We start from the raw sequence: 23390 nt of genomic DNA on the forward strand, positions 1-23390 counted from the left end.
GCCTTCTGCAGTCTGTGGTAGTTTACATTTGAGAATATCCCACTGTAGAATAACACTTAGTTAATGTCCTGCACCATTCTTTTGTGGGCCACACAAAGAGCAGAATTAAAATATTGTTGTTGTTTTTTTCTTTTCTTTTCTTTTCTTTTTTTTAAATATATTTTATTGATTTTGTACAGAGAGGAAGGAAGAGAGATAGAAAGTTAGAAACATCGATGAGAGAGAGTCATCGATCAGCTGCCTCCTGCACACCCCCTACTGGGGATATGCCCGCAACCAAGGTACATGCCCCTGACCGGAATCGAACCCGGGACCTTTCAGTCCCCAAGCCCATGCTCTATCCATTGAGCCAAACCAGTTTCGGCTTTCTTTTCTTTTTTAATATTGATTTCAGAGAGGAATAGAGAGGGAGGGGAAAAGAGATAGAAACATCAATGATGAGAGAGAATCATTAACTGGCTGCCTCCTGCATGCCCCATGCTGGGATTGAGCCCTCAACCCAGGCATGTGCCCTAACCAGGAATCTAACTGTGACCTCCTGCTTCATTGGTTGATGCTCAACAACTGAGCCATGCTGACTAGGTTCTTTTTAGTTTCAGAGTGAAAACTTTCACTGTTTTGTCATTCTTTATCAGTTGGTTAAAATGGGCATTCTGTCCTTGGCACCTGTCATGCATCTCATTGTTAGGATGGCATGTTCTCCCCAGCTGGGCTCAAGTACTCAGCTCAGTGGAAATACCATAAATCCTGGGGTGGTGAGGAAGAGGGTGCATCCAGGGCTCTTAAGGCAGCCGTAAGATTTCTCATATGGTTCAATTCTTAGATTTAGGTAAGGACTATTAGCAGGAGACTTGCAGGCCTATCCCCTTGGGGTATCTGGGGTCTGGATTCAGAGCCTCTTAGGAGGAAGGAGCTGTTTTGGAAAACAATCAGGATGAACTACTTACAGTTGCTTATAGTTTATAGTAACTTTGACACTGCTCATGCTAAAACTTTTCTCACATTATTTGCTTGGCTTTCTTTTTTTTTTTTTACTTTTGAATATTGGATTTAATAGTGTAACCATATATATAAATTGAGGTGATGTTTCCTTTAATCAATAGCAAAATAATTTTTCATTTTCCTATAAGCCATCTGGACCCCAAACTCTTTCCCAGCTGATGAGAATCACAAAACCATGAACTCTTGAGTTTCACAGAGAAGCAATTTTCCAAGACTTAGGTCAGGCTATTTTATTTTATTTTTTATTTATTTTATTATTATTATTATTTTTTAATATATTTTATTGATTTTTTTTTTGCCCCCCTCCCTCCCTTCCATACATACCCTCCCTCCCCAGAGTTTTATGTCCATTGGTTGTACTTATATGCATGTACACAAGTCCTTCGGTTGATCTATTATCTCCCCCAGATCTTCCTCCCCTCCCCACTGTAATTTGACAGTCTGCCTGTTGCTTTACTGTCTCTATATCTGTCTCTTGGTTCATCAATTTATAATGTTCTTTATCATCCACAAATGAGTGAGGTCATGTGGTGTTTCTCTTTCATTGATTGGCTTATTTCACTCAGCATGATGTTCTCCAATTCCATCCAGGTTGCTGCAAATGATAAGAATTCCTTCTTTTTTATGGCAGCATAGTATTCCATTGTGTAGATGTATCATGGTTTTTGGATCCAATCATCTGCTGATGGGCACCTAGGCTGTTTCCAAATTCTGGCTATTGTAGATTGTGCTGCTATGAACATAGGGGTGCATATATCCTTTCTGATTGGTATTTCTAGTTTCTTGGGATATATTCCTAGAAGTGGGATTACTGGGTCAAATGGGAGTTCCATTTTCAGTTTATTGAGGAAACTCCACACTGTTCTCCACAGTGGTTGCACCAGTCTGCATTTCCACTAGCAGTGCACGAGGGTTCCTTTTTCTCCACAACCTCGCCAACACTTGTCGTTGGTTGATTTGTTGATGTTGGCCATTCTGACAGGAGTGAGATGGTACCGCATTGTTGTTTTGATTTGCACCTCTTGGACAATTAGTGACTTTGAGCATGTTTTCATGAGCCTTTTGGCCTTCTGTCTTCTTTTGAAAATATTCTATTTAGGTCCATTGCCCATTTTTTAATTGGATCATTCATCTTCCTTTTATTTAGTTGTATAAGCTGTCTGTAAATGTTGGAGATTAAACCTTTATCAGTGGTATTATTTGCAAATATGTTCTCCCACACCGTGGGCTTTCTTGTTGTTTTGTTGATGGTTTCTTTTGCTGCAAAAAAGCTTTTTATTTTGATGTAGTCCCATTTGTTTACTTTCTCTTCAGCTTCCATTGCCTTAGGGGCAGTATCAGTGAAGAAGTTCTTTTGGCATACGTCTGAGATTTTGCTGCCTGTGGATGCTTCTAGTATTTTTATGGTTTCCCGTCTGATGTTTAAGTCCTGTATCCATTTTGAGTTTATTTTTGTGAATGGTGTAAGTTGGTGATCTAGTTTCATTCTTTTGCATGTGTCTGTCCAAATTTCCCAACACCATTTATTGAAGAAACTGTCTTTACTCCATTGTATATTCTTGCCTCCTTTGTCAAATATTAATTGAGCATATTGATTTGGGTTGATATCTGGGTTCTCGATTCTATTCCATTGATCTATATGTCTGTTTTGTGCCAGTACCAGGCTGTTTTGAGAACAGTGGCTTTGTAATATAGTTTGAATTCTGGTATTGAGATCCCTCCTACTTTACTCTTCTTTCTCAGGATTGCTGTGGCTATTAGGGGTCTTTTATTGTTCCAAATGAACTTTTGGAGAGTTCTTTCTAGGTCAGTGAAATATGCCGTTGGTATTTTAATGGGGAGTGCATTGAACCTATAGATTGCTTTAGGAAGTATGGACATTTTGATGATCTTGATTCTACCAATCCATGAACATGGTATGTTCTTCCATCTCCTTACATCTTCCTCTATCTCTTTTTTCAGTGTCGTGTAGTTTTCCACAAATAGGTCCTTTACTTCCTTTGTTAAATTTATTCCTAGGTATCTTAATTTTTTTGGTGCGATGGTAAATGGAATTGCTTTTTTAGCCTCTGTTTCTGTAGTTTCACTGTTGGTGATTAGGAATGCCATGGATTTCTTGGCATTAATTTTATATCCTGCTACATTGTGCTTGGCTTTCTTGAGGAAGCCTTAGGCTGGAGGAGGTTCCAAGCTGTATCCCAATCCACAGCCATTTCCCTGGACCAAATATTCCTGGGGATGCAGGATCTTCACGGTGCCTATGAGAGCTACTTTGTGGGGTATCACATGGATTTCTCAGAAGGTTGGGGTAACCATGCCTTGTTTACTTACTTTCTGGGCACCCCATTTTATGGCTCCTGTGAAACATACTTGATGTTCTTTGGGTCTTTTGTTACAGAGCTCATTCCTGCTACTAACATATGAAACTCCTTCCTGTGTCTGTAATTCTCTATTATAAAACTAAGAAAAGTATAAAGAAGCCTTTGATAGTAATAAAAATAAAATTCTTGATTATATTTCAAATGGGAACAACTACAAAAAGAATTGTCATTCAGAACATAAAGGAGGAGGACATTTGGGTACAAGGTGTAAGAAATGCTGACTTTATTGGTGGTGGTTCTCTCATAACTGCCTGACACCATGTGACACTGAATTGCGCACCACAGGGATCATGATCATCAAGGTTGTCTCTTCTCCTTTGTGTAAAGTGGATAAGGTACAACCAATGACTTGGTGTAGGTGGCCCTACTGAGGTTCTACAAGAGCAGGTAGAAAGGGATTCCCCACCATGAGCAGTTGTATCTATTTACTAGGTCAAAGAGGAAAATACCTCCTGAAGTCACTGTAAGACTCAAATCTTCTCATCATTTATATCCTGTTTTTGTAAGGAAATGAGATACAAATGCAAATTAAAATACCACAAAAGCGTTAAAATAACAGGGAGCAGAAAAAAATTAAGAATGAAGAGTTTTAAGGGTTGGGAGGAGATTCTTTTAACATAAGAGCTGAGAGAACACGTTTATATAAGTAAGTACATGAATTTCCAAGACTTACTGTAATAGTGTCATTCCAGTGAGTCTTTAAATGCTTTAAAAATTTTGTTAAAATCACATAGTCATCTATCAGTAAAAATTACTTAAATGAGCCTTCCAATTTCTTCAGTTTGTTAAAAGCAGAAATTAGAAACCACCCAAGGTTTTAGTCTGTCATTAGAGTTCATTTACTTTTTTAACACCAAAAATTGGAATAAGTCCCTTTACTTGCCTTCTCAGAGGTTCTTCACCTTGGAACAATGAACTTGGTTAGGTAGGTGACTTGTATTCCTTCCTCTCCCCCCCCCCCCCCCCCCCCCAGAGTGGGAGAAGAGTGACAAGGAAAGAGAACCTGTACACTTGGTGTATCCTTGGGCAAGTCAGTTTTAAGAGAGAAATGAAAGTTACTGACCTAGGAATCTGTTCCCTAAGGCTATTAGGTTCCTAGGCTTGCTTATAGAAAGCCTCTGAGTGCTGTAAGGCCATGGTCGGCGAGCTGTGGCTAGCCAGCCACATGTGGCTCTTTGGCCCCTTGAGTATGGCTCTTCCACAAAATACCATGCCTGGGTGAGTCAACTTTGAAGAAGTGGCATTAGAAGAAGTCTAAGTTTAAAAATTTTGGCTCTCAAAAGAAATTTCAGTCGTTGTTACTGTTGATATTTGGCTCTGTTGACTAATGAGTTTGCCGACTACTGCTCTAAGAGAAAGCATATTCCAGCATGAAGACCAGTGTCCCTTTGAGCCCTGTAACACAGCGGTCGCCAACCTATTGGACCTCCACAGACCATCAGCTAGCGACTGCTACTGTAACAGATACCCAGTGTTTTGGACTGAATTATGTTCCCTCAAAATTTACATATGGAAGATCTAACCCCCATTGCCTCAGAATGTAACTGTATTTGGAGATTAGGTTCTTAAAGAGGTAATTAAATTAAAATAGGTCATTAGGTTTGGCTCTTATCCATTATGACTACAGTCAGACAACATGGTAGAATGACAGCCATATGAGGACACAGGGAGAAGATGGCCATCTGCAAGCCAAGGAGAGAGACCTCAGAAGAAATCAAACCTACTGGCACCTTGATCTTGAACTTTTAGCCTCCAGAATTGTGAGAAAATACATTTCTTTTGTTTAAGCCATCTAGTCTGTGGCATTTTATTATGGCAGCCCAGAGACGAACATAGATTTTAGTACTGGGAATGGGAGTGCTGCTATAGTATATACCTAAAGATATGGAAGCAGCTTTTGAACAGGATAGTGGGAGAAGAGTTTTGAGGCTCATATTGGAAAAACCATAGATTGCCTAAAAGAGATGATTAGTAGAAATAGTGTTAAAGGTAATTCTGGTGAGGATCCAGCAAGAAAAGAGTGGAATTGTAGAGGAGACTTCTGTAATCTTGGAGTTTACATAATTCGAATGTCACTAGAAACATGAATATTAAAGCTACTGTGAGAAGAGACCTTAGAGATGAGGAACATGCTATTGGACATTGGAGGATAGGTGATCCTTGCTGTAAACTGGCAAAAAAGGTGACCAAATTGAGTTTTAATGTTTTGTGGAAAGTATTTATTAATTAATTAATTATATTTGTATTGATTTCAGAGAGAAAGGGAGAGAGAGGTAGAAATGTCAATCATAAGAGGGAATCATTGATCAGCTGCTTTTTGCATGCCCCCTACTGGGGTTGGAGCCTACAACCTGGGCATGTGGCTGGAATCAGATGTGACCTCTTGGTTCACAGGTCGATGCTTAACCATTGAGCCACGCAGGCTGGGCATTTATTTTTGTAATATATATTTTTTCAATTACAGTTGACAGTACAGTATTAGTTTTAGGTGTACAATATATTGATTGGTTATTTGTGTAACTTATGAAAAAAGATCACCCCAATAAGTCTAGTACCCATCTGGCACACTACGTAATTATTACAGTATCATATGTATTCTATATATATAAAAGCCAAGTGACCAGAAAGATGGGTCATTATGATGCGCACTGCAGCTGGCAAATTGGCCCAATGGGGATGGGGCCAGCTAGCCAACCTCCTGCAACCTCTGCTCCTGGCCAGCTGACCCCAATCGGGGTGGACAGGCTGAACCTCACCTGTGCACGAATTCGTGCACCAGGCCTCTAGTGGACTAAACTGTATTCCCTATGATGTATTTTATATCTTATGACTGTTGTTATTATTGGAAATTTGTACTACTTAATCCTTTCACGTTTTTTAAAAACGTATATTTTATTGATTTTTTACAGAGAGGAAGAGAGTCAGAAACATCGATGAGAGAGAAACATTGATCAGCTGCCTCCTACACACCCCCTACTGGGGATGTGCCCACAACCAACGTACATGCTTTTGACCGGAATCGAACCTGGGACCTTTCAGTCCACAAGCCGATGCTCTATCCACTGAGCCAAACTGGTTTCGGCCCTTTCACCTTTTTAACCCAGCCCCTCAACCCCCTCCCATTTGGTAATCATCAGTTTGTTTTATGTATCTATAAGTTTGTTTTTGTTTTGGTTAATTAATTTTGAATTTTAGATCCCACATACAAGTGAACCATATGATATCAGTCTTTCTCTGATTCACTTATTTCACTTAGCATAAAAAGCTCTATGTCCATCCATTGCATCTGGTAGGATTTTTTTATTGTTGAGTAATATTCCATTGTGTATATGTACTACATCTTCTTTATACATTCATCTTCCAATGGACATTTAGGTTGCTTCCTTATCTTGGCTATTGTAAACAATGTGTTAGTGAACATATGGATGTATATATACTAGGTGTACCGGTTAATGCAGATTTTTTTCAATAGATGTATATGTGATTTGATTTTATGTTATTTTGTTATATTGACAAGTTTTAAAACTCCATATGTCAAATTTGCTGAAGGTGTTAACATCATAAATATTTTTACACTTAAAAATGTCGAATTTCGTGCCCAAAAAATCCATTTGCAGGGAGTTATAATTCATTATTTTGAAGAAAAGTGCTGCTAATACTTCAGGAAGCTTATGGTGAATGTGCTCCATCTCTAGATACTTGTGAACGTTGGTTTAAATGCTTTAAAAGTGGTGATTTCAATGTGAAAGACAAAGAACATCCAGGTCAACTGAAAAAGTTTGAAGACAGTTACAAGCATTATTGAATGAAGATGCATGTCAAATTCAAAAACAACTTGCAGAAAGATTAAACGTTGCTCAGCAAACAATTTCCAATGGGAAAAATTTTAAAAGAAGGAAAATGGGTGCCACATCAACTAAATGAAAGACAAATGGAAAACGGGAAAGTCATCAGTAAAATGTTGCTTCAGTGGCGCAAAAGAAAGTCTTTTGCATCCAATTGTGAATGGCGATGAAAAGTGGATTTATTTTGAGAATCCCAAATGCACAAAATCATGGGTTGATCCAGGTCAACCATCAATATCAACTGCAAGGCCAAATTGCTTCGGAAAGAAGACAATGCTCTGCATTTGATGGTATCAGGAAAGTGTGGTATATTATGAGCTTTTAAAATCAGGTGAAACTGTTAATACTGATCGTTACTGACAACAAATAATCAATATGAACCATGCTTTGATCCGTGAAATGATCATGGCAAGGTAATTTTGCTTTATGATGACACACCATCACATACTTCAAAACCAGTTTAAGACATGTTAAAAGATCTTGCCTGGGAAGTATTAACCCACCTGGTGTATTCACCAGACCTTGCTCCTTCAGATTCCGATTGGTGGCATACACACTTTCTGAGTAACCCTTCAAAACATACAAAGAAATGGAAAATTGGGTCTCTGAATGGTTTACCTCAAAACAAGAAAAGTTCTTTGGGATGGTATCCACAAATTACTTGAAAGATGGGGAAATGTGTAGCTAGCAATAGTCATTACTTTGCATAAAGCACTTTTAATGTTTCTCTTGAAATTATCGTGATTTCTTTTATTACAAAATCCACATTATTAACTGGTATACCTAGTATTTAAAATTTTTTTTTGGTTTTGTTTGGATAAATACTCAGAATTGGAATTGCTAGGTCTTTCTATGTTGTTACAGCCTTTGTTTTAAAGTCTACAGCTGTTGAATGTGTTGCTCCTTCAGCTTTCTTCAGATTTCTATTTGCATAAAATACCTTTTCCTTTTCCTTTACTTTAGTCTGTGTGTCTTTCCATTTGAAGTGAGTCTATTATAGATAGAATATATATGGGTATTGCTTTGGTATCTATTCAGCCATTGCTGTCTTTTAATATGAAGATTTAATCCATTAACATGTAAAAACTTTTGATAGGTATGTAGTGATTACCATTTTATTACTGATATTTTTTATTTTTTCTTCTCCTTAAAGAAGTCTCTTTAACATTTCTTTTTGTTTGTTTGTTTGTTTGCTTAAATATATTTTCATTGATTTCAGAGAGGAAGGGAGAGGGAATAACTGTCTTCCTCTTGCATGCTCCATTAGATATCAAGCCCACAACCCAGGCATCATCTCTGACCGGGAATCAAACTGTGATCTTCTAATTCATAGATCAATGCTTAATTCTAGTTCATAAGGTTGATGCTCAACCACTGAGCCATGCCTGCTAGGGCCTTTAACATCTATAATAATAAAAGCATAATATGCTAATTAGATCAGACGACTTTTCTGAATAAGTTGGGGCAGCAAGGGAAGCCCGGGTCCTGGGTGCCAGAGGGAAGCCAGTGCAGGCAGCTGGGGGAAAGAAGGCCTACTCTTGCATGAATTTTTTGCATCAGGCTTCTAGTCCTATTTAATAAAAGAGTAATATGCAAATTGACCTTACCTCAGCTATATCCACAAGCCACGCCCAGAAGCCAATCAGGAACAAATATGCAAATAAACCCAACCAAGATGGCTGCAGCCTAGGAGAGCAGGAGGGAGGCTTGGGTTTCCCTGGCAATGGAGGAAGCCAAACTTTCCGCCTGTCCTTGCCGGCCTACTCCTCCACTCAGTGCTACAAAATTTCAATGATAGAAGATAAATAAATTCCAACAAAAAATGGGTGTGGCTACAGAGCTGGAGAGAACAGGAGGCTAGGGTTGCCCCCAGCGATGGAGGAAGCCAAGCTTCTGCAGCCCTGGCCGGCCTACACCTCTGCTTAAGACTACAAAGTTTCAATTATAGAAGATAAGTAAGTCCCAACAGAAATGGCTGCCACCACCGGGTGAGCAGAAGGTTCCGCTCCAGGCTACAAAGTTTCATTTGTAGAAGATAAATAAAACCCAGCTACCAGGGCCTCTGCTTGGTTCTCTGGGGCACGTGGCCAGCCTACAAACCACCATAGGCCCCTCGCCCGGGACACCCTTCAGGGCAAACCAGCTGGCCCCCACCCATGCACCAGGCCTCTATCCTATCTAATAAAAGAATAATATGCAAATTGACCATCACTCCAACACACAAGATGGCTGCCCCCATGTGGACACAAGATGGCTACCATAAGATGGCCAGCAGTAGGGGAGGCACTTGGGAGGGACCAGGCCTGCAAGGGAGGGCAGTTGGGGCAGTTAGGGGTGACCAGGCCTCAAGGGGAGGGTAGCAAACAGACTGGCAGGGGAGTGGTTAGGGGCAATCAGGAAGGCAGGCAGGCTGTGATGTCCGCCTGCCCTAAGGGGTCCCAGATTAGAGAGGGTGCAGGCTGGGCTGAGGGACACTTCTCCACACCCCTGTGCACAAATTTCATGCACTGGGCTTCTACTAATGAACTCCTGGGTAGAGTATTCTTGGTTGTAGATGCTTGATTTTCATTTCTTCTAATATTTCTTACCACTCCCTTCTGGTTTGCAAAATTTCTGTGGAGAAATCAGCTGATGGTCTTATGGGAGCTTCCTTATAAGTAAATAACTGTCTTTCTCCTACTGCTTTTAAGATTCATTCTTTGTCTTCAACCTTTGCCATTTTAATTTTTAAAAAATCTTTATTGTTAAAAGCATTATATATGTTCCCCTTTTCCCACCCCCTCTCCCACTGAGCTCTTCTAGCCTGCCCCTACCCCTGACCCAGGCCTTGACCACCCTATTGTCAGTGACACCATGGGGTTACATGCATATATACATAAAAGTTCTTTGGTTAATCTCTTCCCATCCACATACCCTTTTCTGCCTTCCCTGTGAGATTCAATAGTCTGTTCTGTGCTTCTGTGTCTCTAGATCTATTCTCATCAGTTTGTTTTATTCATTAGATTCTATGTATGAGTGAGATCATATTATGTTTATGTTTCTCTGACTAGCTTAGCATAATACTTTCACTTAGCATAACACTCTCCAAGTCCAACCATGCTGTTGCAAATGGTAAGAATTCCTTTCTTTTTTCCCCTTCTTTTTTTTTTCTTCAGTTGCATAGTATAGTATTCCATTGTGTAAATGTACCACATGCCATTTTAATTATGATGTGTCTTCAGACCCAGAGCAGCTGGTTGTGGAACGAACCAGAGCAACAGAGGCCAGGCCCAGAGCAGCCAGGCCCAGAACAGCTCGCTCCTCACCTGCCCCTGCCCCAAGGCTGCCTCTCAGACATGGCTGGAAACTTTTGTGGGAACTTGAGGGTCTGCTGAATCAAGTGATGAAGGCTTAGATCTGGATATGTTGAGTTAGTATAGGGCTGGGGTGTTGATCTGTGAGTGCCATGGGTGGGGCCTGGATGAGGCTGGTTGACGTATTTGGAAATGTCTTTCGTGTGAAATGTATCATTGGGCATGTGGTGGTATTATTGATATGAGAAAATGCTAAGTAACTGATTTACTATCTGAAAAGGGATTTACTATCGGGGAAAGGGAGGGAGGAAGAGACTGAACATAAACTGCACCTATGGATGAGGACAATGGGGGGTGGGGAGGGGGCAGAGGGTGGGTGGGAACCTGGTGGAGGGGGGAAGAAATGAGGAACCTTTGTAACAATATGAACAATAAAGATTGATTAAAAAAAATAATAATAATTATGATGTCTTGCCTGTGGGTCTTTTTTGGTTCATCTTGATTGGGACTGCACTTCTAGGACTTGTGTAGCTTTTTCCTACACTAGGTTAGGGAAGATTTCAGTCATTATTTCTTCAAATATGTTCTTAATCCCTTGCTCTCTTTGTTCTTCTAATAATCCTATGATGCAGATGTTGTTACACTTTTTGCAAAGGTTCCTTATTTTTTAAAAATAGCCTTTTTCATCTTTCTGCTCTCATTGGATATTTTCTGTTGCCTTATCTTCCAAATTGCTGATTTAATCCTCTGCTTCCTCTAATTGGCTATTGATTCCTTCTAGTATATTCTCCACTTCAGGTAGAGTGTTCTTTATTTTTGACTGGTTCTTTTTTATGCTTACTATCTCTTTGTTGGAAGTTCTCACTGAACTCATCTTTTTTTTTCCCTAAGTTCCTTGAGAATCCTTATAACCATAGTTTTGAATAGCATCTGTGGATGATGTGGAAGAGGAGACTTGATGGATGTCCCTTCAGCTCTCTCCTTGAAGCCGCACAACTCAGTCTCTGCCTGGATGAGTCCCATTCACTTTGAGCCTCCCTCCTGTCGGATCCCAGGGTGAGGTGGCTGTGAACCAGATTTTGTGCATTGGCCCTTTAAGAGGGCATCTGAGTTTTTAGCCAATTCCTGTCTCTCCTTGGCAGACAGAGTCTTCACAGGTTTTGCCAGCCAGATGCTGTGTGGATTTCTTTTCCCCCCGTACTGGTTGGTGCTCAGTTTTGGGTAGCCCGTCAAGGAGTTGAGACCCTTCGCTCCTCAGGGGGGACCTTTGAAGCTGTGATATCTTTGGTTTTTCAACTGCCACACATGAGCCCAGGGCCAGCCATGCCTCCATACTTTCTACCAGTCTAGATGTGGCTTCTTCAGAAAGTCATTGATTATAAGACTTTTGTTCAGCTAGTCTTCAATTGGTTATTCAGGTTGGTCGTTCTATATTTTAGTTGTAAATCCACTTTGGTCCTGGGAAGAGGTGGGTGTAACTTCTACCTCCTCTGCCTCCATCTTTAATCCATCGAAATTCTTGTTTTATTAAAATGTTATCTAGTACTTCACAGATCTGTTATTAAATCTCATTTAAATGAGACGTGAATTAATGTCATTTAAAGCAAAAATCATCCTGGCCAGTATGGCTAAGTGGATGAAGTATTGTCCTATGCACTGAAAGGTCACTTCTTTCTCTCCTTTGCCTGAGGAAACTACCACAGCTCTTCCTCTCTCTTGTTAAATAGGTGGGTAAAGGGCAGTGAGGAAGGGCATCCACTTTGTCTAGCAGAGGCCTTTCCTCTAGGCTGGGGTCTTGGTTGCTCTCTAGGCTCCACTTGACAGCTCTTGACTGTTTCATCTGCCCTGTGACTAAGCTGATGATGCATGCTGAGATTTGCAGCCAGAGTCTGGTATGTGTGTGTTAGGTCTCAGTGAAAGAAATTTCCCTGAAGTAATCACCCCAATTAATCAGGCCTTATCCTTGTGGGCATCTAATTCAGTGGATTCATCTTCTAATACCAATTTGGTGGTTAAACTGTAACTCTGGTATCCAACCAGGTAATTAATTACATGGTTTTTCTTCCTCAGGATATACTTTTCTGGAGTCTTGTGTCCAGCAGCTTGCCTTTGCAGGCCATACAGCCTACGATGGCAGCTAAATGTGTGCTATTTTTGTCTTTGCAGGAATGAGCTAGAGCGACAGTTTCTTGAATTGCTCCAGTTCAACATCAATGTTCCTTCCAGTGTTTATGCCAAGTATTATTTTGATCTTCGTTCTCTGGCAGAAGCAAATAACCTGAGCTTTCCTTTGGAGCCCCTGAGCAGGGAAAGGGCTCACAAGCTTGAGGTAATGTATTTTAACATACTGCTTTTGGGTTCACTATTGTCAACTCATCTGGGTGCCATGGAAGGGTAAAGGGAGTAATTACAATGTTGATTTCTCCCACTGTGTTGTTATGAAATAAGGGCAAGATACCCTGGATTTAGAAGTCATCAGTTAATTTAATGATAATTTGTACAACCTTATATTTTCAATAACCTTCTTAATATCAGTTTTTTAATGCACATTGATTCAATTTTTTAAATCAAATGTTTTTTAAGCTTCAGTTTTTAAAAAATAAATCCACAAAAAAAGATTTCCCAGCCGGGACCGGTTTGGCTCAGTGGATAGAGTGTCAGCCTGCGGACTGAAAGGTCCCGGGTTCGATTCTGGGCAAGGGCATGTACCTTGGTTGTGCAGGCACATCCCCATTGGGGGGTGTGCAAGAGGCAGCTGATCGATGATTCTCTCTCATCGATGTTTCTAACTCTCTATCCCTCTCTCTTCCTCTCTGTGAAAAATCAATAAAATATATTTTAAAAAAAAAAGATTTCCCAGCATACACTTTTATAAGGAAAAAGATACTAGAAGGCCCTAATTATTAGGAATCCAAAATGATTGATTCTGCTTTTTAGTTTTTCAAATTATTTTCCCCATAGCCCAGTTAGAGTTAGGGCTAGCCCCTTTGGCCTTGGTCTGGGTTTAAGGTCTGCAATTGTTAAATTGTATGAATTTTGTGTCTTGTATACTTATATGGAGCTAGGCTCCATATTTGTACCTAGGTCTTAACCCATTGTTTCAGAGCAGTGTGTGGAGGACCTCTGCATTTCTATCTCAAGGCACCATATTGGCCTCATTCTGCTTTGACCAAGCAGTAGACAGTATAGTCATGTCTCAAGATTGGTGAGACCCAAGAAGTCCATACCTCATTTTCCATCCTAGGTGAAACATCCTCCCCTGGCTAGTACTGGTCAAGGTGGCCAGAGTGATGGTCTAACAGGGTTAACGGTGTGAACAAAATAAAGTCTAGAGGTGGGAGGAAGAGAGTTTGGATTAAGCTGTGGATTTCAACTTAAGAAAGCAAAAACTTAACATAATCATTCTTAAAAGTAAATAATGCTATTTCCAAAAAGGAAATGTAATAAAACTAAATTTGGAAAAGACTGGATGCATAGCTCTCGTTTTAAAATGAAAATCCAGGGAGGTTTTCAGAACTTGGTCACTTTTCTGTCATTATGTACCAGCCTTTAGAGTGAAATTTCTCATTAAATCTCTCATTTCTCTTGTATTCAAGAGCATAAAATAGGAAACCCTTCCTCTGAAAGACTTGCTTCAAGGCACATACTGTCAAATCTTCACAAGCACACACATGAAATAGAATTTGATATCAGGGTGAACATGAATGCTGTTTGAATATGCGCAGTGGTCCTCATATCCCTCACGTGCTGAGATGGGCTCAGTCACTCCTTCAGTGCCGAGGTGAGGAGAAGATCTTGGAGCTCCTGGGAGCCACTCAACCCCGAAGGAAAGCAGAACTGTGGTTCTCTGAGTGAGAATATTTAATGGTTCAGGTCAGTTAGATAGGGGGCACCCAGACTGGCTGAGACTGGGGGAGTCGTGCATACCACTCCTTTTCATTCCATTCGCTTATCTGAGTGGAAAGAGGGGAGAACTCACCTGCTCCTGGTGTGCCCATGCCAAGTGCCCATGGGCAGGAAGAAGGCCAGTAATCTGACAAAATGTTCCCTCTCTCTGCTCCTGATACACAGATCTTCTCCTCCTCCGTACGGCTAGACAGAAGTGCTCTCTGGGAAAGCAGATGGCACCCCTTTGAAATAGTTTCTTAGGAATGGGGTTTCATTGTTTTCCAGACCCCTCTTAGTCCATTTGGTTGGCATACTTGAACCCCATCATAGAAAGCAACCTGAGACCTCAGAGGAGATACCATAACCTGAAGTTTTATGCCTGTTCATATGTCCCGCAAGCTGGCTATTTTGGTATGTTGGTTGCAGTGTAGAGTATAGAAATAGGAGAGCATCAAGAACCAGGGCAAATGCAATTAGGAGGTCATTTCTCTCTGAAATAAACTAGTATCCCTCTATGCATGTGGAAGACGTGATTAAAGGTATCAGTTTGCATAATAAAATCTAGAATGAAATAGTACATTGCTAATGTGTTACGATAATTGCATTCAGACTTGTGCTGTTGGTAAGCTGAGAAACAACAAATAGAGCAATAATGAAAATAATATGCTTTAAAAAATGGTTGTTCAAATGTCCTTAAGGGATCTGATTTTCTCTTCTTTAAGTATGCCACATATATTTCATATATGAAACATTCCAAATGAATTATCAATAGTACAGCCCACTTGTTACCCTAATTCATCTCTCATTTGGAGGAAGACATCCTTTACTCCTGTCTCTCTCCAGTCCATCCTCCATGCTGCCAATGGAGTTGCTTTTCTGAAATGCAATTGTACTAGGTTGTGGAACATTAATTCCTTTTCTTTTTTTCATTAATCCTCACCTGAAGATATTTTTCCATTGATTTCCAGAGAGAGTGAAAGGAGAGGTAGAGACAGAGAGAAACTTCAATGTAAGAGAGACATCAATTGGTTGCTTCCTGCACATGCCCCAACCAGGACCAGGGATTGAGCCTGCAAAATGCTCTTGATGGAATTAAACCCAGGACCTTTCAGTCTGCAGTCTGATGCTCTGCCCACTGAGCAAGACTGGCTAGAGCTGGCATGTAAATTCTTAAAATCGCTGGCAGTTTAACATCGCCACAGAATAACAACTTAGCCAGCCAGTGTGTGAGCAGCCATGTCAGCCTGGCACTGTCAGCTCTGCTCTCTCCATCCCCTGCTGCCTGCTGGTTGCCTTCCCCAAGCCCTCAGCCGCTTCTAACCATGCCAGTACACTGCCTTGCTGAAAATGCCAGTTCCCTCCTGATAATTCTTCCCCTCCAAGCACAGCCCTTGAAGCCTGGGTCTGATGTCTATTTATCAGTCATGTGTGTTCCTTCAGGGATTCCCCAAAAATAGAATAAATTGCTTAGTCCCTCTATTTTTAGTACTTTGGCCATTCCTTTGTTATGTCCATGCCTCTGTTATGTGCATATGTTGAGTGGAACTTATATATTCATTCGACACGTATTTACTCAGGGCCTTCTGATATCAGGTGCTGGTTACAACTCTGCCCTGAGAATGGTCATGAACAAAGCTCAAAGAGCCTGCTCTTACAGTTTGTGTTCTGTTGGGAGGAGACAAACAGTGAACAATAAACATAATAAATAAATAACATTTGAAATAATTAATATGTTAGAACAGGGGTGAGGAATCTTTTTTTCTGCCAAGGAGCATTTGGATATTTATAACATCATTTGCAGGCCATGCACAATTATCAACTTAAAATTTAGCCTGCTATATTTGGTCAAACATTTAATTAATTCACCCCTAATGACTTTCAGGGCCAGATCAAATGATTTTGTGGGCCTTATAGCTGATTTCCCGCACCCCTGTGTTAGTAGATGAGTTATAAAGAAAGAGGAGAACAGGGTAGGGGTTCCATAGTCAGGGCCTCATTGAGTAGGTGATGTTTGTACAAAGATGTGACTTTGCAGACACTTCCAGGCTGAGGGAGGAGCTGGTGCAGTGCCTGTGGTGGAAGCCAGTGTGGAGGCCAGGGAGCAGGGTAGGCAAAGTGATTCAAAGCATTGGGGAATGTATCAGGGAGAGAAGAGCAAGCAGCGAGACCAACTTCAAATATTATTCTGCAGTCCTAGCAAGAGCCAGTTGGATCTGATCAGGGCACAGGGTTGGCTGTGAAGTGGTTGGCTGCTTTTGTGCTTTTCCCTTGGCTGTGACTTCCTGGTGGATGAACACTGTGTCTGTCCCCCTAACCCTGGCACAATACCCAGACTTTCTCTGGAATTGTGTAGAAGTTAAAAGACCTCATCTTTGCTTAGTAATGTCACCCTCACCCCTGGATCATCGTACAGGTGGCAGGTGAATGTGTCTGAGACAAGCCCCCTGGGTGGTATGAGCCTTTCCAGAGCTGTGACAGGACTTTAGCCCCAGTGTGGGCCTGGCCCTGCTGTTACCTGCAGCCCTCTGCCGAGAGTCCTGCCTCATCAACAAAATGAAGACAATGCTGATTATCTCTGCATCCCATGTTTCTGTGCCCCCTCTGGCTCCCTTCTGCAGTAGTGGCTCCCTTCTGTGCCCCCTCTGACTCCCTTCTGCTCTGAGTTGGTCTCTAATTAATGATCATGGCCAACTACTCCCTCATATACAAATCCAGCATGGAGCTCCAGTGCTTCACAGCCACCTTGTGAGGAGGGCACTATGATGGTCCCACTTGCAGACAAAGATGCTAAGGACTTAAATGGGGGCACATACCCAGGTCACACACCCCTAAGAGGGGAACCAGCATTGATTTTGTGAGCCTTATAGCTGGATTTTGACTGACCCTAGGCTACTGTACTGGTAAGCACTTTGGAAATAGAGGCTGTTTCTACACTTCCTGCGTATCCCGCCTTGTGATATGGGTCTTTGCTGTGGGATGTGAACCACGTAAGGCAGGGCCTCTTCCTGGGTTTTCGTTCATGAGTGTCCTCAGTACCTAGAAGGATGCTGCTCAAGCAGTGCTTGGTGTCTGGTGAGTGAGTGCATGGAGGGAACTTCCAGGGTCCAGCCCTGACTGAATTTTCTCTCTTCTGCCCCTCAGGCCATCTCTCGCCTCTGTGAGGACAAGTACAAGGACCTGAGGAGACCCACGAGGAAGCGGTCAGCAAGTGCTGACAATCTGACTCTGCCTAGGTGGTCCCCGGCCATCATCTCCTAACTGGGCGTCCCCACTGAGGCTGTACCATCCCTCAGTTTCTCCTTTAGTTTGAGAAAAGACAGAATTGGGGTGGTTTTGTTTTTGTTTCCCTTTTTTTGTTTTGTTAAAGTCATAGCTCCATCAGGCTGCCTGAATGACTGCCTTTGAGCTGTGTGGCCCACATGCAGCAAGGCTTTGAGGGAAGCAAAATCAGTATTCTGGAAATCCTGTTTCGCACCTTGCCCTGTCATCATTAACTGCACTTCCTTCTTGAAAGATAAAGACTTGAATCCTGAAGGAGGAAGTAAAGGGAAAGAAAAGTTGTATAGAGGCAGGAAAAATGACATGGCCATTTCTTATATCCCCCACCTGGTCGGTAGATGAATATGACGGAAAACACAACAGTAGCTAACACAGTTAGATGTGCATTAAAGACAAGAGTGCCACTTTTATCACCTCCGTCTGGATCAGTCTGTTCTTTAAGACTTCTTGCATCCCTTCCAGCTGCTTTTTGGGAATTTGGAGGATTTTTGTTGGTTTTTATTCTGTTTTGGTTTTGGCCCCACAGAGCAGAGAATATAGTTTGTACCATGGCACAGACATCCAAATAAATAGTATTGATTGTTTCTCTCTGCACTATTCCTATGAGCTGTCTTCTGAGCTTTCTTCCTCACAAGTGGATGCACTTATTACATTTCTCTACCACTTTATTTTATACACTTTTTCTTCAACAATGGTAAAATTAACTTGACAATAGTGCTGAACCAAAAGTATCCCTTTCCTTCTTTATGCCTAACCTTCTCCCCACCCCCCCAAAAAAAAAAAAAATTACTAGGTAACATGGGTGCTTGTGCCTTCCAATTTTCATGCAGCTTTTTTTTTTTTTTTTTTTTTTTTTTTTTTTTTTTTAATCTGACCTGAAGTTGTAGTTATAAATCAGTCACACCTCATGGGCCAGGGAAACAAGGTGCAGTAGAAGCTGCCCTTGGTTGAGATTTTTCCCCCAGACTGTTTGGTGTTTGCCTGAAGTTATTGAGTAGGAGCCATTTCTTTGTACTCTCTGCCCAGTTTGTTCCTCTACTTCCGCATCCATTGTTGCAAGCAATATTCTTATCAATTTTTATATGTTTATTTTAAATCAAAGTTAGTCTATTTGTATAAATTTTTTTAAAAATTAAAAATTAAAAAACAGGGATGGGGTGGGTAGTCCAGTGGGAAGATTATTGGAGGGCAAAATGTTACTATTTGCTGAGATATTTTTCACAGAATGATTGAATAAAAAAACCACAACACTTGCATTTTCATTGTGGGTGCTTAGAGAAGTTACACAAAATTCAAACTGTGAAGGTTTATGCTTCATTAATTATGATGTACTTTTTTGTTTTCTGACTATCCCTAATTTTTTTAGATAAGAATCTTTTATATCAAAAGAATTAATGATCAAATATCAAAAAGTAAATTTGTCATTAATGTCTTGAATACCCTTTGGAAATGAAAGGGATTCAGAAAGCTGAAATCCCAAGAACATCAAGCTGAAAGTACTGGTCAGGTTCCAATTAAATTTGTGTCATGGGTGAACAGAACGGCCAGAGATATTGTCAAGTTCTTTCTGATCTTTCAAAAGCAAGCAAGCAGAAAAGAAAAGTTAATTATTTTTCCATTGTAATTGTATTGATATACTTTGTATGGGTCCAAAGTCAGCTTCTCTCTTCAATTAAGAGTCTGATTTAGAAGTTTAGAGATCTAAAAATAGAGAAAATAATCATTTTATATTCCCTATTCTATAGAGCTTAAAAGGGACATATTTTCTTAGCTGAATATGAATACCTCTCAAGCATAAATTAGTTTCTCTCATGTAAAGTACCTTATTTTACCAATCCATTTCAAGAAAGAGGTTCTGCTGCCTTTGAAGCAGAAATCTTATTTTTATCCCTTTTATTTGAATGAGATTTGAAAATTGAATTATGTAAATATTTCAATGCATCTATTATTTTGTGGAGTTTATTAAACTACTTTAAAAATTGTATAGTCTATATATTATATGTACATATAGTCTGATAACTTAAAATTTAAAGTGAATCCCATAAAACCCGGCTCACTCTTTGTTTAGGTTATTGAATATTGTTTTAGCCTTGTGCACTGGACTCTACCTCTGTATAGGAAAATTTTCCATATCATTAATAAGTATTGATCTGTATTAATTGGTTATGTTTCTTGCACTAAGAATTTTTAAACTCTGCTGTAAGTGTAGATTTTACTTTGCAGTATGAATCACTTGACACATAGCTAGATACTTTAGGTTTGCTTTATTTTTCTACATGATGATGAAGACAACATTTTGTTCTCTGGTTTGTTCTAAGTTTGCCAAAAAAACAACAACAAAATACAAAAAAACCCCACAAAACCCTAAAACAGCAGTATAAGTACGGTAACTATTGATAAATGGTAGTGAATAATTTGTTTGCAAGGTGACTCAATGCACTATAACTAAAGCTGGATTACTCTTTAGGAATACATTGTCTTAAATGTAATTTTGAATGCACAGTTTTCATCACTAATGAAGGATGAAGATAACCACACAATTTGTTTAACTTTAGACTTGACTTAAACAACAAAGTCCTTGGGAGAATAAGTATATATCCCAGTGAGTATTTTTGGTTTATTTTACTTTAGTCTTAACTGGGAAAAGAGAAAGAAGTCAGGGATTTAAAACCAAATTGGAGGGCAAGCTGGGAGATCCTTCCAAGATCAAGACATGCTCCCATGCCTTACTGCATGAGGTCAGAGCCTGGGCTATGTCTGCTCTGCCCTGGCAGGAGCTTCTCCATTTTGGGTTTCCCTTGGTTCTGGGGATTTTGATCCTCAGCTGAGCTGCAAAGCAGAATTTGGGGAGGGAGTGATTTCAATCCTTGCTGGCTGATTTTGGTAATCTCACATTTTGGGGCCATATTTTACAGTTTTGAATTTTTAAAACAAAGTTTCATTCCTGGTTCATTGTAGGTATTTAATAAGTGTTAAATAAATAAATGCAAAGAACAAATAATGACTGCCTTCCTGTTGCATTTTTTAAATATTGATATAAAGTTTATAAGGTTTTATGGATGCTGAGTAAACCAGTTCTTTGCAACAGTAGTCAAAAAGTGTTCTTAGTCCTGTAAATCTTGGGTGACTCGAAGTATTAAGACCTCTTAGAAATCTCCAGCAGTTGAGACAATTGCACACTAGAGATCTAATAGAGTGCCTTCCATTTATATCAATGACTTATTTTATCTTTAATAACTTTATCCCCCTAAGTGTAGTGTCTCAAAACTTACTTTGAGTGGATCTTATAAATGTGGAGCATATGAAAAGTCAGTCAGAGAGTCCCCACCATCACCACCACCCAGTCTTGTTGAAGGGAGGAGGAAATGGAAAACATGCCCTGGGTGAAATGAGAAAAGGATATTAACCAATTTGGGATTTATATTTTAAGCTCTATGGATTTCAAGCAAAGCTCTACACATGTCTTCATTAAGATCATGGTTTGCTAAATGTAGACTATTGCACCTGAAAACAAATCGCCTTACAGGTGCCATATAGGCCTCAGCACAAGTGGATGGTGTGGAAGAATACTGGCAGCCATGGGAATTGGTGATGGATTTTGGACTTGAACAGGTCAGCCAGCTTCCTTTCCAGTCTTTTCTGTTCAGTTTTCTTAGTACTAAGTTTGTATATGTGAAGCTGCTAAAGGTCTACTATTGAAGCATCCATGTTATCTAAAACCTGCTGTTTGAAATTTTAACCCTGCTATTTTGCCTTCTGTAAATGCTTGCTTGCTTGCTTGCTTGCTTAAATAATAAGGAAAATAAGACTACTCCCAAGAGGCCATAAACCTTCCCCAGACCAAGTTATCAGTGCTGGCGCCAGGCCAAGCCTTTGGTTGAGGTCTCAAAGCACCAGCACATAGGGTTCTTTAAGAACTTGCAAAGGGAACCGGAAATATCCCATATTTGGGAAACAAGGTAAAGACATAAATAGGGAAAGTTCCTTCATGTTGGGGCCGGAATTTGAAATAACAGTTTCTCTGGGCCCGCACATAATAATAAAGTATAACTCCTCTCTAAGTATTGCTTGGTTCTTCTCTGGTCTTCTGTAACATCAATGGTTCCCTGAACTACTGGGAAATCAACTGTGCATGGTTGGCCTTTTTGGCCTCAAGTGAGTGGACCCAGTTTGGGGCCCAGGGGCGTTAGACAGGCCTCCAGGAGGCACACCCTGCTGATTTAGCAGAATTGAATGGGAGGGACACACACACACACACACACACACACACACACACGACGATGACGACGACGACGGACGGACCCTGAGCGCTCCCGGACCTCAGCCCAGGACCCTGCCAGCATTTGGAGAGAGTGGACGGACACTTCTGGACCTCTCGACAGAATCCGTAAGGTAGGGGCCCCACTCAGGCCCACTACAAGTAAGTAGAAGGCAATTAATCAGGAATCAGATGGACTGTTTAAACAGTAAATATCTGATAGAAGTAAAAAACTTTGGATTGTCTGGTGTATAAATGTAAGTGTGAGCGTCTGTAAAGCGAAAGCTACTTTGTGACGTCTGGCTGTACACAGAGTATTTGTTACCTCTTTCTGTTCAGTTTGTTTAAAGATAGGCCAAACCCTACTTTAGGGGGAAGCTAATTATATATGGTGAGGCTGGATGCTCTGGTGAATTGCAAAACCCCCCCAAGCAGCTGCTGGGACAGCCTTTTTCCCAGGGTTTTTTTTGTTTTTTTCTGTCAGAGGGAATCAGCCCACTTAGCTAACAAAAATTTCTGTCTATCAATTGCTCTTCCCTGAATTGTGAATTTGCTATATTAAATTGAAATTTGGAAGTTCTGGGGTAGATTTAAAGGCTAAAACAAAGTTCAGATTGCTTGGTGCTGAGATTGCTTGTAAGAAAAGCAAGAGAAAAGTCTTCAAGTTAACTACGCTGTTTCCCCGAAAATAAGACAATGTCTTATATTAATTTTTTCTCCCAAAGTTGCGGTAGGTCTTATTTTCAGGGGATGTCTTATCTTTCCATGGGCTAGGTCTTATTTTCGGAGGATGTCTTATTTTCGGGGAAACACGGTATTTACAGCAATAAATTTCAAAGAACTTGTTATTTATAATTTTTCTTATCTCTCTTGGTGGATGGAGACTTCCAGGGGCAGGATTTAGGGGCCCTGTCCCTGCCTGTGGCATCATAGTCCTGTGTGAGCCATCTCAGGCAGAACTAAGGCAGAAGTTATTATTAACCATTAATGGACCCCATTAACCCTGGTTGTATGTCTTGTGTGGTCTCTTGTCTTGGTGGTTGTGTGTTTTATTTGACTTGCCGTTTTCAGTTATCATTAGGGCCTTCCTAGAAAATACACCTTGATTCCACCCCCCTTCTTACACCCCTTACGGTATCTGTGATTGGATTGAAAACCATTTCCTTCAAGGGACCTCCCAGGATTTTGATCCGAAAGAAATCTCCCTACACACCCTTATCTCATCCGCTATCTTTCCAAGCCCACTAAAAGTCATTTTTCCCCACAGGTCGGACCCCAGCCTCTGGGAGGGAGGACTACTACAGCGGTAGTCTGTAGTTTTTTCTGAAACTCCCACTATTTGTTTCTCCTTTGTAGGAATTGTCTTTCTTTGACTCACAAGAGGACAGGAAGACAGCAGGAGCAACAGGCCCTGAGCTGGGGGACCAAGAGAAATGTCAGCAGT

General features: G+C 40.6%; 1 protein-coding gene across 2 annotated transcripts in view; it reads left to right on the plus strand.

The window, feature by feature from the left end:
* CCNY (cyclin Y) overlaps positions 1-18457 on the plus strand; it is a 137579-nt gene extending 119122 nt beyond the window's left edge. For both annotated transcript variants that reach the window (XM_036454909.2, XM_036454912.2), the window contains 2 exons: positions 12688-12850; positions 17551-18457. In XM_036454909.2, coding sequence (XP_036310802.1) covers positions 12688-12850; positions 17551-17667 — 280 coding nt within the window. In that variant the 3' untranslated portion in view covers positions 17668-18457. The remainder of the gene's footprint in view (positions 1-12687; positions 12851-17550) is intronic.
* The last annotated feature ends 4933 nt before the right edge of the window (positions 18458-23390 follow it).

Source organism: Pipistrellus kuhlii, unplaced genomic scaffold, assembly GCF_014108245.1.
Source record: "Pipistrellus kuhlii isolate mPipKuh1 unplaced genomic scaffold, mPipKuh1.p scaffold_m20_p_1, whole genome shotgun sequence".
NCBI lineage: Eukaryota > Metazoa > Chordata > Mammalia > Chiroptera > Vespertilionidae > Pipistrellus > Pipistrellus kuhlii.